At 45.1% G+C, this 14,129-nt stretch overlaps 1 protein-coding gene across 1 annotated transcript in view; it reads left to right on the top strand.

The window, feature by feature from the left end:
* The window catches only part of LOC144495491 (dual specificity calcium/calmodulin-dependent 3',5'-cyclic nucleotide phosphodiesterase 1A-like), a 754,486-nt gene that overhangs the window by 686,855 nt on the left and 53,502 nt on the right, over positions 1 to 14,129 (top strand). The window contains exon 14 of the mRNA XM_078215508.1: positions 13,113 to 13,233. Within this exon, the coding sequence (XP_078071634.1) occupies positions 13,113 to 13,233 (121 nt within the window). The remainder of the gene's footprint in view (positions 1 to 13,112; positions 13,234 to 14,129) is intronic.

The raw sequence follows: 14,129 nt of genomic DNA, 5'->3' as shown, positions 1-14,129 counted from the left end.
GTAGTGGGAACTTGTGTATGGAGTCAGTAGAGATAGGCGAGGTGATGAATGAATACTTTTCTTCAGTGTTCACCAAGGAGAGGGGCCATGTTTTTGAGGAAGAGAAGGTGTTACAGGCTAATAGGCTGGAGGAAATAGATGTTCGGAGGGAGGATGTCTTGGCAGTTTTGAATAAACTGAAGGTCGATAAGTCCCCTGGGCCTGATGAAATGTATCCTAGGATTCTGTGGGAGGCAAGGGATGAGATTGCAGAGCCTTTGGCGTTGATCTTTGGGTCCTCGCTGTCCACGGGGATGGTGCCAGAGGACTGGAGAATGGCGAATGTTGTTCCTCTGTTTAAGAAAGGGAATAGAAATGACCCTGGTAATTATAGACCGGTTAGTCTTACTTCAGTGGTTGGTAAATTGATGGAAAGGGTCCTTAGGGATGGGATTTACGACCATTTAGAAAGATGCGGATTAATCCGAGATAGTCAGCACGGATTCGTGAAGGGCAAGTCGTGCCTCACAAATTTGATAGAATTTTTTGAGGAGGTAACTAAGTGTGTTGATGAAGGTAGGGCAGTTGATGTCATATACATGGATTTTAGTAAGGCGTTTGATAAGGTCTCCCATGGTCGGCTTATGATGAAAGTGAGGAGGTGTGGGATAGAGGAAAAGTTGGCCGATTGGATAGGTAACTGGCTGTCTGACCGAAGACAGAGGGTGGTGGTCGATGGAAAATTTTCGGATTGGAGGCAGGTTGCTAGCGGTGTGCCGCAGGGATCAGTGCTTGGTCCTCTGCTCTTTGTGATTTTTATTAATGACTTAGAGGAGGGGGCTGAAGGGTGGATCAGTAACTTTGCTGATGACACCAAGATTGGTGGAGTAGTGGATGAGATGGAGGGCTGTTGTAGGCTGCAAAGAGACATAGATAGGATGCAAAGCTGGGCTGAAAAATGGCAAATGGAGTTTAACCCTGATAAATGTGAGGTGATTCATTTTGGTAGGACAAATTTAAATGTGGATTACAGGGTCAAAGGTAGGGTTCTGAAGACTGTGGAGGAACAGAGAGATCTTGGGGTCCATATCCACAGATCTCTAAAGGTTGCCAGTCAAGTGGATAGAGCTGTGAAGAAGGCCTATAGTGTGTTAGCTTTTATTAACAGGGGGTTGGAGTTTAAGAGCCGTGGGGTTATGCTGCAACTGTACAGGACCTTGGTGAGACCACATTTGGAATATTGTGTGCAGTTCTGGTCACCTCACTATAAGAAGGATGTGGAAGCGCTGGAAAGAGTGCAGAGGAGATTTACCAGGATGCTGCCTGGTTTGGAGGGTAGGTCATATGAGGAAAGGTTGAGGGAGCTAGGGCTGTTCTCTCTGGAGCGGAGGAGGCTGAGGGGAGACTTAATAGAGGTGTATAAAATGATGAAGGGGATAGATAGAGTGAACGTTCAAAGACTATTTCCTCGGGTGGATGGAGCTATTACAAGGGGGCATAACTATAGGGTTCGTGGTGGGAGATACAGGACGGATATCAGAGGTAGGTTCTTTACGCAGAGAGTGGTTGGGGTGTGGAATGGACTGCCTGCAGTGATAGTGGAGTCAGACACTTTAGAAACATTTAAGCGGTTATTGGATAGGCACATGGAGCACACCAGGATGATAGGGAGTGGGATAGCTTGATCTTGGTTTCAGATAAATCTCGGCACAACATCGTGGGCCGAAGGGCCTGTTCTGTGCTGTACTGTTCTATGTTCTATGTTCTAAATGTGAGGTGATTCATTTTGGTAGGACTAATTTAAATGTGGACTACAGGGTCAAAGGTAGGGTTCTGAAGACTGTGGAGGAACAGAGAGATCTTGGGGTTCATATCCACAGATCTCTAAAGGTTGCCACTCAAGTGGATAGAGCTGTGAAGAAGGCCTATAGTGTGTTAGCTTTGATTAACAGGGGGTTGGAGTTTAAGAGCCGTGGGGTTATGCTGCAACTGTACAGGACCTTGGTGAGACCACATTTGGAATATTGTGTGCAGTTCTGGTCACCTCACTATAAGAAGGATGTGGAAGCGCTGGAAAGAGTGCAGAGGAGATTTCCCAGGATGCTGCCTGGTTTGGAGGGTAGGTCTTATGAGGAAAGGTTGAGGGAGCTAGGGCTGTTCTCTCTGGAGCGGAGGAGGCTGAGGGGAGACTTAATAGAGGTTTCTAAAATGATGAAGGGGATAGATAGAGTGAACGTTCAAAGACTATTTCTTCGGGTGGATGGAGCTATTACAAGGGGGCATTACTATAGGGTTCGTGGTGGGAGATACAGGAAGGATATCAGAGGTAGGTTCTTTACGCAGAGAATGGTTGGGGTGTGGAATGGACTGCCTGCAGTGATAGTGGAGTCAGACACTTTAGGAACATTTAAGCGGTTATTGGATAGCAACATGGAGCACACCAGGATGATAGGGAGTGGGATAGCTTGATCTTGGTTTCAGATAAAGCTCGGCACAACATCGTGGGCCGAAGGGCCTGTTCTGTGCTGTACTGTTCTATGTTCTAATACAAGCATTTCAAAAGCTGCAGCTAGTATGTCCAGGCTGATTATGCGTGTGTGTAATAACAGCAACCCAATTGAGAATACCAAAATGTGAGTTTACCAAACCTGCATCCTCAAAACACTCCTCCACAATGGTGAGACTTGGACATCATATGGCAGACCACTCCCCACCTTCTGAGTTTTGCTTTGATTTATTATTGTCACATGTATTGGGATACAGTGAAAATTGTTTCTTGCGCGTTGTACAGACAAATAATGCCGTGTATGGACAAGTCCCCAGAGCCTGATGGGATATACCCCAGAATACTGAGAGAGGCAAGGGAGGAAATTGCTGGGGCCTTGAGAGAAATCTTTGCATCCTCACTGGCTACAGGGGAGGCCCCAGAGGATTGGAGAATAGCCAATGTTGTTCCTTTGTTTAAGAAGGGTAGCAAGAATAATCCAGATAATTACAGGCCGGAGAGCCTTACATTAGTGGTAGGGAAATTATTGGAGAGGATTCTTCGAGACAGGATTTATTCCCACTTGGAAATAAGTGGACTTATTAGTGAGAGGCAACATGGTTTTGTGAAGGGGAGGTCATGTCTTACGTACTTGATCGAGTTTTTCGAGGAAGTGACGAAGATGATTGATGAGTGTAGGGCAGTGGATGTTGTCTACATGGACTTCAGTAAGGCCTTTGACAAGGTCCCTCATGGCAGACTGGTGCAGAAGATGAAGTCGCATGGGATCAGAGGTGAGCTGGCAGGGTGGATACAAAACTGGCTCAGTCAAAGAAGACAGGGGGTAGCAGTGGAAGAGTGCGTTTCTGAATGGAGGGCTGTGACAAGTGATGTTCCTCAGCGATCAGTGCTGGGACCTTTGCTGTTTGTAATATATATAAATGATTTGGAGGAAAATGTAACTGATTTGATTAGTAAGTTTGCGGACGACACAAAGGTTGGTGGATTTGCGGATAGCAATGAGGACCATCAGAGGATACAGCAGGATATAGATCGGTTGGAGACTTGGGCAGAGATGGCAGATGGAGTTTAATCCGGACAAATGTGGGGTAATGCATTTTGGAAGATCTAATACAGATAGGAAATATATAGTAAATGGCAGAACCCTTAGGAGTATTGATAGGCAAAGGGATCTGGGTGTACAGGTACACAAATCACTGAAAGTGCAATGCAGGTAGAGAAGGTAGTCAAGAAGGCATACGGCATGCTTGCCTGCATCGGCCGGGGCATTGAGTTTAAAAATTGGCAAGTCATGTTGCAGCTCTGTAGAACCCTAGTTAGGCCGCACTTGGAATATAGTGTTCAATTCTGGTCGCCACACTACCAGAAGGATGTGGAGGCTTTGGAGAGGGTACAGAAAAGATTTGCCAGGATGTTGCCTGGTATGGAGGGCACTCGCTATAAGGAGAGGTTGGAGAAACTTGGTTTGTTCTCACTGGAACGACGGAGGTTGAGGGGCGAGGATAGAAGTCTACAAAATTATGAGAGGCATGGACAGAGTGGATAGTCAGAAGCTTTTTCCCAGGGTGGAAGAGTCAATTACTAGGGGGCACAGGTTTAAGGTGCGAGGGCGAGGTTTAAAGGAGATGTATGAGGCAGATTTTTTACACAGAGAGTAGTGGGTGCCTAGAACCCGTTGCCGGGGGAGGTAGTGGAAGCAGATACTGTAGTGACTTATAAGGGGTGTCTTGACAAATACATGAATAGGATGGGAATAGAAGGACATGGTCCCCGGAAGGGTAGGGGGTTTTAGTTCAGTCGGGCAGCATGGTCGGTGCAGGCTTGAAGGACCTGTTCCTGTTCTGTAATTTTCTTTTGCTCTTTGTTCTTTAGAGTACATTGGGGAGAAGGAAAGAAGAGGGTGCAGAATATAATGTTAGTCATAGCTAGGGTGTAGAGAAAGATCAGCTTAATATGTAGTAGGTCCATTCAAAAGTCTGATGACAACAGGGAAGAAGCTGTTCTTGAGTCGTTTGGTACGTGATCTCAGACTTTTGTATTTATTTCCCAACGGAAGAAGGTGGAAGAGAGTATGTCCAGGGTGCATGGGGTCCTTGATCATGCTGGCTGCTTTTCCGAGACAGCGGGAAGTGTAAAAGGAGTCAATGGATGGGAGGCTGGTTTGCGTGATGGACTGGACTTTTTTCACAAGCCTTTGTAGTTTCCTACTGTCTTGGTCAGAACAAGAGCTGTGATATTTCCGAAAAGGATGCTTTCTATGGTGCATCTGTAAAAATTGGTGAGAGTCGTAGCGGACATGCTGAATTTCCTTAGCTTCCTTAGAAAGTAGAGGCGTTCGTGGGCTTTTTTCACTATAGCATCAATGTGGAAGGACCAGGACAGTTTGTTGATGATCTGGACACCTAGAAACTTGTAGCTGTCGACCATTTCCACTTCATGATGATATGGACAGTTACAGACAGTGGAGAGAGGCAAACCTGAACTCTTTTATTTTTCTCACTGTAAGTCTATGCTATGGTCAGCCTGTCCATAAGCAGAAGTGTTTTAATTTTTGAAATAGGCTGTGGCGTGTTTCCCAAAACACAACTCTCTCTCTGTGAGGTCAATTTGTAAAGAAGTGATCTCTTTGGGGTTAAATCAGAAGTATGGTTTATTCAAACTCAGGAGATGGTCACAGCTTCATACACACACAAGTAGACAGTAAGAAGATCGGAAAGAGGAATTTTTACGACTAATAAAAGAACCGCAGATACGGATGTCAGTTCAGATGATTGCCAGAGTCTAGACAGTCAGGGTCCAGTGACTCCAGCCATGGAGAAGCTTCCGTTCACACAGCTGAAGCAGGAGTTGCAGAATTCCTTTCAAGTTGACGGTGACACAGTGAAATGAAGTTGGCATGCAGAGACTGGGTCTGCTTGGCAGGGGATGGAAGAAATCTTCCAGAAAAACAGGGTTCGAGAAGGTTTAGACATGATGCAAGCTGTTAGTCAGCCTGGAGTCCTGTTGTAATGTTTGCAGACTAAGTTTAAGCAGCAGACTGAATTGTGAGTCTGGAAATGTTGTATTAAAACTTTCCAAAGGCCAGAAGTTTAGATCATGGGCTCTCCCTTTAGGTTGTCTACTGGTTTCTGGTTTAATTGATTGTAATGTGTACTCACAATGAGAGGTATGAGATTCCACATGGATGATTGTTGCATTTTAGTCCTGTAGCTGCTGTTGGAAATTTCCAGAAGCTGTAGCCAACTCGTGAATCATGTGATCAATAGCAGCTCAGCGAAGTCCACTTTTTAAATTAGCAAAAAAGTAAGGCTTAATCCAAACAGTTTATTATCTCTTTCATGTGTTAGGGTCTTAGGGACATGACATTTGCCTCCAAGATATTTCCTCAGTATCTCTTGACAGGATATAGTCGCCAATTCAGAGTCCCTGGAGCATACTAATTCCATCAGCGTACACTCATTGCTGAGCGAACAACATCTGCAATGGTTCAGCCATCTTCCGTGGGGGATGATGAGTTTCTCTAAAGACCTTCTGTACCGAGAACCAGTAATTGGGTTTTGACTTCTTGGGCATCTGTTCCTTCTCTGCAAGGATACCTACAAATGAGCTATGAAGATATAAGTAATTGACACTCACAACTGGGAGACAGTTGCTGATGGCTATGACTTTGGAAGCTCACCACTTGGAAGAGGTAAACATAAGAACATAAGAAATAGGAGCAGGAGTAGGCCATCTAGCCCCTCGAGCCTGCCCCGCCATTCAATAAGATCATGGCTGATCTGACGTGGATCAGTACCACTTACCCACCTGACCCCCATAACCCTTAATTCCCTTACTGATCAGGAATCCATCCATCCGCGCTTTAAACATATTCAGCGAGGTAGCCTCCACCACCTCAGTGGGCAGAGAATTCCAGAGATTCACCACCCTCTGGGAGAAGAAGTTCCTCCTCAACTCTGTCTTAAACCGACCCCCCTTTATTTTGAGGCTGTGTCCTCTAGTTTTAACTTCCTTACTAAGTGGAAAGAATCTCTCCGCCTCCACCCTATCCAGCCCCCGCATTATCTTATAAGTCTCCATAAGATCCCCCCTCATCCTTCTAAACTCCAACGAGTACAAACCCAATCTCCTCAGCCTCTCCTCATAATCCAAACCCCTCATCTCCGGTATCAACCTGGTGAACCTTCTCTGCACTCCCTCCAATGCCAATATATCCTTCCTCATATAAGGGGACCAATACTGCACACAGTATTCCAGCTGCGGCCTCACCAATGCCCTGTACAGGTGCATCAAGACATCCCTGCTTTTATATTCTATCCCCCTCGCAATATAGGCCAACATCCCATTTGCCTTCTTGATCACCTGTTGTACCTGCAGACTGGGCTTTTGCGTCTCATGCACAAGGACCCCCAGGTCCCTTTGCACGGTAGCATGTTTTAATTTGTTTCCATTGAGATAGTAATCCCATTTGTTATTATTTCCTCCAAAGTGTATAACCTCGCATTTCTCAACGTTATACTCCATTTGCCATATCCTCGCCCACTCACTCAGCCTGTCCAAATCTCTCTGCAGATCTTCTCCGTCCTCCACACGATTCACTTTTCCACTTATCTTTGTGTCGTCTGCAAACTTCGTTACCCTACACTCCGTCCCCTCCTCCAGATCATCTATATAAATGGTAAACAGTTGCGGCCCGAGTACCGATCCCTGCGGCACGCCACTAGTTACCTTCCTCCAACCGGAAAAACACCCATTTATTCCGACTCTTTGCTTCCTGTCGGATAGCCAGTCCCCAATCCACTTTAACACACTACCCCCAACTCCGTGTGCCCTAATCTTCTTCAGCAGCCTTTTATGGGGCACCTTATCAAACGCCTTTTGGAAATCCAAAAACACCGCATCCACTGGTTCTCCTCCATCAACCGCCCTCGTCACATCTTCATAAAAATCCAACATGTTCGTCAAGCACGACTTTCCCCTCATGAATCCATGCTGCGTCTGATTGATCGAACCATTTCTATCCAGATGCCCTGCTATCTCCTCTTTAATAATGGATTCCAGCATTTTCCCTACTACAGACGTTAAGCTGACCGGCCTATAGTTACCCGCCTTTTGTCTCCTTCCTTTTTTAAACAGCGGCGTAACATTAGCCGTTTTCCAATCAACCGGCACTACCCCAGAATGCAACGAGTTTTGATAAATAATCACTAACGCATCCACTATTACCTCTGACATTTCTTTCAATACCCTGGGATGCATTCCATCCGGACCCGGGGACTTGTCCACCTTCAGTCCCATTAGTCTACCCAGCACTGCCTCTCTGGTAACATTAATTGTATTAAGTATTTCTCCTGCTGCCAACCCTCTATCGTTAATATTTGGCAAACTATTTGTGTCCTCCACCGTGAAGACCGACACAAAAAACTTATTTAAAGGCTCAGCCATATCCTCATTTCCCACTATTAACTCCCCCCTCTCGTCCTCCAAGGGTCCAACATTCACTCTAGCCACTCTATTCCTTTTTATATATTTATAAAAACTTTTACTATCATTTTTTATATTAATTGCTAGCCTAGCTTCATAGTCTATCCTTCCTTTCTTTATCGCTTTCTTCGTCTCTCTTTGTTGTTTCTTAAATTTTTCCCAATCACTTGTTTCTCCACTATTTTTGGCCACTCTGTACGCAGCAGTTTTTATTTTAATACTCTCCTTTATTTCCTTCGTTATCCACGGCTGGTTCTCCCTTTTCTTACAATCCTTGTTTTTTGCTGGAATATATTTTTGCTGAGAACTGAAAAGGATCTCCTTAAAAATCCTCCACTGTTCCTCAGCTATCCTACCTGCCAGCCTGCTCTCCCAGTCTACCTTAGCCAATTCATCCCTCATCCTATCATATTTCCCTCTGTTCAAACAGAGGACACTGGTTTGGGACCAAACTTTCTCCTCTTCCATCTGAATCAGAAATTCGACCATATTGTGGTCACTAGACCCAAGAGGGTCCTTCACAATAAGATCCTTAATTCTGCCTACCTCGTTACACAATACCAGATCCAAAATAGCTCGTTCCCTCGTCGGTTCCGTAACATGCTGTTCAAGGAAACTATCCCGACAGCATTCTAAGAACTCTTCCTCCATTCCACCCTTACCGACTTGAGTCTGCCAGTCAATGTGCATGTTGAAGTCCCCCATGATTATTGCCGTTCCGTTTTTACACGCGTCCCTTATCTGCTTGTTTATAGCCCTCCCTACCTCAACATTATTATTTGGGGGCCTATATACCACACCTACTAGTGTCTTTCTCCCTCTACTATTCCTCACCTCTACCCATAATGATTCCACGTTTTGTTCCTCAGAGCCTATGTCATCCCTCAGTACTACCCTGATATTATCTCTTATTAATAGCGCGACCCCACCACCTTTTCCTTCCTGTCTATTCTTCCTAAACGCCTGATACCCCTGGATATTCATCTCCCAGTCCTGGTCACCTTTCAGCCACGTTTCTGTAATGGCCACTAGATCGTACCCACTTGTGCTGATTTGCACCATCAACTCATTTACCTTGTTCCGAATGCTTTGTGCATTCAGGCAAAGTGTCCTTATTCCAGCTTTTATCTGGACCCGCTTTGATGAGTCGCGAACACCCTCTCCCTCTACTCCCTTATCTAAATTACCGCCTTCATTCACTTGCACCCTCTCCTCTACCATTAATTTTGTAATTCCCCTTACCCCTGCATCCTCCCCCCCATCAATTAGTTCCTTGATCCCAGTCAACTCTTCTAGCTCCCCTCCCCCCAACCTATCTAGTTTAAATTCTCCCCAGTAGCCTTAGCCAACCTACCGGCCAGGATATTGGTCCCCGTGTGATTCAAGTTCCACCCGTTTTTTGTATACAGATCACCCCTGCCCCTAAAGAGGTCCCAATGGTCCAGGAACCTGAATCCCTGCCCCCTGCACCAGTCCCTCAGCCACACATTCATCTTCCACCTCACTCCATTCCTGCCCTCACCTTCCCGTGGCACAGGCAGTAATCCTGAGATTACTACCTTTGCTTTCCTCTTTCTCAGCTGTCTCCCTAATTCCCTGTACTCCCTTTTCATGACCCCTTCTCCCTTCCTACCCACATCAGCGGTACCAATATGTACCGCTACCTCAGGATCCTCTCCCTCCCACCTCAGGATTTCCGGGACGCGACTAGCGACATCCTGGATCCCGGCCCCAGGGAGGCAGACCACCATGCGAGAATCCCGCCTACCTCCGCAGAAACGCCTGTCTGTCCCCTTCATCATCGAGTCCCCGATTAATACCGCCTTCCTCCTCTTTTCCTTAGCCCTCTGAGTTACAGAAATGAGAAGAGAGCTCAGAGAAAACAGGGACCAGTGAATCATACATCTTTGCAACTCACCATTCAGGAGTCCCATTCTAGCATGGCAGTCTCTGCTGCAACAATTGCAGCAAAGACTGCCATGCTAGAATGGGACTCCTGAACCACACTGGACAATGTTTAACACAGAGTTGGCCACATAGTGCAAACCATTGTCTTACAAAGTGGAAGGCTGTAAACCATTGCCTGGTTAGGTTGGTGGTGTCTGAAAGGAGAAAGGAGTGAAGGTCATGTTGTGGTGAGGGAAATGCTTACATCATTTACAGAATGTAAATTACAGGAGATTGTGAGATATGGGGTAAGTGGTATGTGAAGAGAAGCAGGTACAATTATTCAGTCAATTTGAATGATTTCAACCTGCCGCTGGCCACATGCCTGCACCAATGATGGTGAGCACCGTCTCCTCCAAGAGTGGAAGGTCATTTTCCCACAGATTCAAGTTAAATAAGTAGGCTTACATTTACACTGTTCTGGCTTGCATGTGTTATGTCATCACCTTGTCCTGCAAGAGATTGGGAAGTGTGTGAGTATGGTGCAATGTGTTTGGTTAATAGGCTTGTCATAATTCAGTGGCTCTCAGCAAGGGTAAACTGAGATTATGAATGTAAGGCAGTAAGTGCGTGAGGGTGAGGTGAGGCAAATAAATGTTAGGTATGAGGTTTGAGTCATGATTGATAAATATGTCTAGTTCTTGGGTAATGGGCTGTAGTGCATTGAACAGTGTATGGGCCAAGTGACGGTACAGTGGTTAACACTGCATCCTCACAGCGCTAGGGATCCGGGTTCGATTCCAACCTTGGGTGATTGTCTGTGTGGAGTTCTCCCTGTGTTTGCGTGGGTTTCCTCTGGGTGCTCCAGTTTCCTCCCACAGTCCTATGATGTGCAGGTTAGGTGGATTGGCCATGCTAAATTGCCCCTTAGTGTCCAAAGATGTGTAGGTTATGGGGATTAGTGGGATAAATGTGGGGGGGTTATAGGGATAGGACAGTGGAGAACCATTCTCTCTTCCACCTTCCATTAGGAAAAAGATACAAAAGTCTAAGAGCACGTAACAACCGACTCAAGGACTGCTTCTTCTCTGCTGCCATCAGACTTTTGAGTTGAGCTACCATATATTAAGCTGATCTCTCGCTACATCCTAGCTGTGACTGTAACACCATATTCTGCACGTTCTCCTTTCCTTTTCTCCTAATGTACTCTATGAACAGTATGTTTTGTCCGTATAGCATGCAAGAAACAATACTTTTCACTGTATCTCAAGACATGTGACAATAAATTAAATCAAATCAAATGCACTGTCAGAGTCAGTGCAGACCTGATGGGCCAAATGGCCTTCTTTTGTACTCATGGTGTGGAGATGCCGGCGTTGGACTGGGGTAAACACAGTAAGAGTTTTAACAACACCAGGTTAAAGTCCAACAGGTTTATTTGGTAGCAAATGCCATTAGCTTTCGGAGCGCTGCTCCTTCCTCAGATGGAGTGGATATCTGCTCTCAATGCCCTGATTGAGAGCAGATATCCACTCCATTTTTTTTTCATAGAAACCCTACAGTGCAGAAGGAGGCCATTCGGCCCATCGAGTCTGCATCGACCACAATCCCACCCAGGCCCTACCCCCATATCCCTACATATTTACCCGCTAATCCCTCTAACCTACGCATTTCAGGATTCTCAGGGGCAATTTTTAGCATAGCCAATCAACCTAACCCGCACATCTTTGGACTGTGGGGGGAAACCGGAGCACCCGGAGGAAACCCACGCAGACACGAGGAGAATGTGCAAACTCCACACAGACAGTGACCCGAGCCGGGAATCGAACCCAGGTCCCTGGAGCTGTGAAGCAGCAGTGCTAACCACTGTGCTACCGTGCCGCCCCATCTGACGAAGGAGCAGCATGTGAAGTTATTGAACTTCTTTTGACACAAAATCCAAGTCCTTGGAGCTATTTCTGGCATTGGCTGGCATAGCTATTCTCCCTCTTCCTTCTAATGGCCTGTCTTGCAGACCTCCTGTTTCCTCCTTTATAGCTCCTGTCCGCCTGCACAACCAAGGCCTCCAGTGTAATGTTGGAAAATCTTGGAGTTTGTGCTCTGAAATGGTGTGCCATCATTCAGTGTTCTTCTTTCTTATGTTCTCTTCTGCTCTAATTTCCAAATGATGGCATAATGGTAGTAATCCGGTGAACAGCTCTGGGGACCCGGGTTCAAATCCCACCATGGCAGATGGTGAAATTTGAATTCAATAAAACAATCGGGAAAGATGTTGATTATTGAATCATTGTCAATTTTCATAAAAACCCATCTGGTTCACTAATGTCCTTTTACGGAGAGAAATCTGCCATCCTTATCTGATCTGACTCCCTCACAGCAATGTGATTGACTCTTAAATAGCCTAACAATCACTCGAGTCGAGAACAGTTCGGAATGTGCAATAACTGCTGGCCTAGCCAGCGATGCCCACTTCTCATGAATGAACTGAAAAAAAACCTGCTGCCACCAGAATGCTACATTTGCTTCTTTAAAAGTTGTTGGCCTGGTTTAAGTAGGCGCTGTTAGTCTAGCCTTTGACAATTTGATGTATCCTGTAAAATTACCAACAGCAGTTGGAAGTGATTTCCCTAGTTTGGACCTCTTTAAGAGTTGAAAGAACAGAGTGTTAGCCCATTTTCCCACTCAGCTTGACAACATATGCTCCAGCCATATTGAATGGAGACAATGACAGGAAGGTCCATGGAAGAATTAAAGATTTGATCTGGGACGTGGCCTGTTTACTAATTTCACTTTGTTTTATTGCTCTTAATGTTATAATTATTTTATAGAGAATTTGGCAGAATACTTTATTGCTGTCTCACACTGAATCTATGATGTATAATTATATCACTTCTCTGATGTGCATTTCAAAGAAATGGCACTTCATTCAAAACAAAATGTAATAGTTTCAATTCTAAATTAGGAGCTTCCAACAGTCCCACCATCAAATAACACAACGGGTTATGAAACAATGTACCTTTTTTTAATATGAAGCAAAATACCACCTTCTTGTTACACTTACTCTGAACGGAATTGTACTGCAGATAATTGAATCTCGAGACTATGGAAGGGTCAATGTCTGTCATCTCATCATGAGCAACTAATTCCTATTCCTAAAACATAATACATTCCTGTCAGATACACCATGGTCACTCACTTTGCAGTCCTTTAAGGAACATTTGTTATTTTTAAAATAGTTGCCATGATTTTTTTCCAGGTTTTATTGACTTTATTGTGGAGCCAACATTTTCCGTTTTGACTGACATGACTGAAAAGATTGTAACTCCCCTTATTGATGAAGCATCCCGCTCTAATGCAAGTGGATTTCGGCGAGCCAGGTTAGTCAGAAACTAAAATCTGGATCATCTGTTCGCTCTGAAAGATTGTCAACATTTCAGGAGCTGTTAGCTTTGATTAATGGTCATGTGGTTCAGTAGCCAGAGGAGTCTTTCTGCTCTCCATTCCAAGCTATCCTTCAAAATGAATGCTGAAATTGGTAGAATGGACCATTAAGAAGCATTCTGTTCAATGAGTGTTACTGTAATTCAGCACTCCCTGGGAGCTGCAGGACACTCACTAATAGTGTGGGTGGGGAGGTGGCAGTTCAAATGGAGTGGGGGACTGACCACTCCTATTCCACCCTGATTGACTGCAATTTTGAATTATAAGCATCAAGGATACCTGCCTCAATTTAGTGTGGTTCTGTTTGAAAATGCAGATCGGACTCTGATCGCATCATCAGACTCCAACCTGCAAATTCACACAGAGACCTAGGGGGGAGGGGGGTGGGGGGCACTTTCTAGGCAGTCAAAGAAAGCTGTATATCAACAAAGTAAATTTAAAATGATTTTATGTTCAGAATCTTGCATCCCTAGATCAAAACTGCATGTGTAAAATTCAGCATGATGATGTTGGGTTGTGAACCCAAAGTCAACACGTCAGTTTCCCATAATGTGGAGTTCCAGCATTTTTAGAAAACTCACTGAAAGGCAATTGATCTTGCAGGGCAATTAACCCGACTAATCGTATGTTGCCCACACCATAATGCAGTGGGTGTTGGGGAAACCTGGGTAGTGGGAATTACATTTTTCAACGGGAGCTGCTGCAAAGATGGCTATAAAGACTGCAAAGTGGGACTGTGGTTGACTTTACAAGAACAGGTCAGGGAGACTTTTTGTTACTGTGGTTATATTTATTTTCTCTTTCAATTTAAACTCCATTAGGCCATTTCCTG

Source organism: Mustelus asterias, chromosome 7 (genome assembly GCF_964213995.1).
Source record: "Mustelus asterias chromosome 7, sMusAst1.hap1.1, whole genome shotgun sequence".
In the NCBI taxonomy this organism is placed as follows: domain Eukaryota; kingdom Metazoa; phylum Chordata; class Chondrichthyes; order Carcharhiniformes; family Triakidae; genus Mustelus; species Mustelus asterias.
Note: the sequence above shows the minus strand (reverse complement) of the source record. Positions and strands in the feature narration are given on the sequence as shown.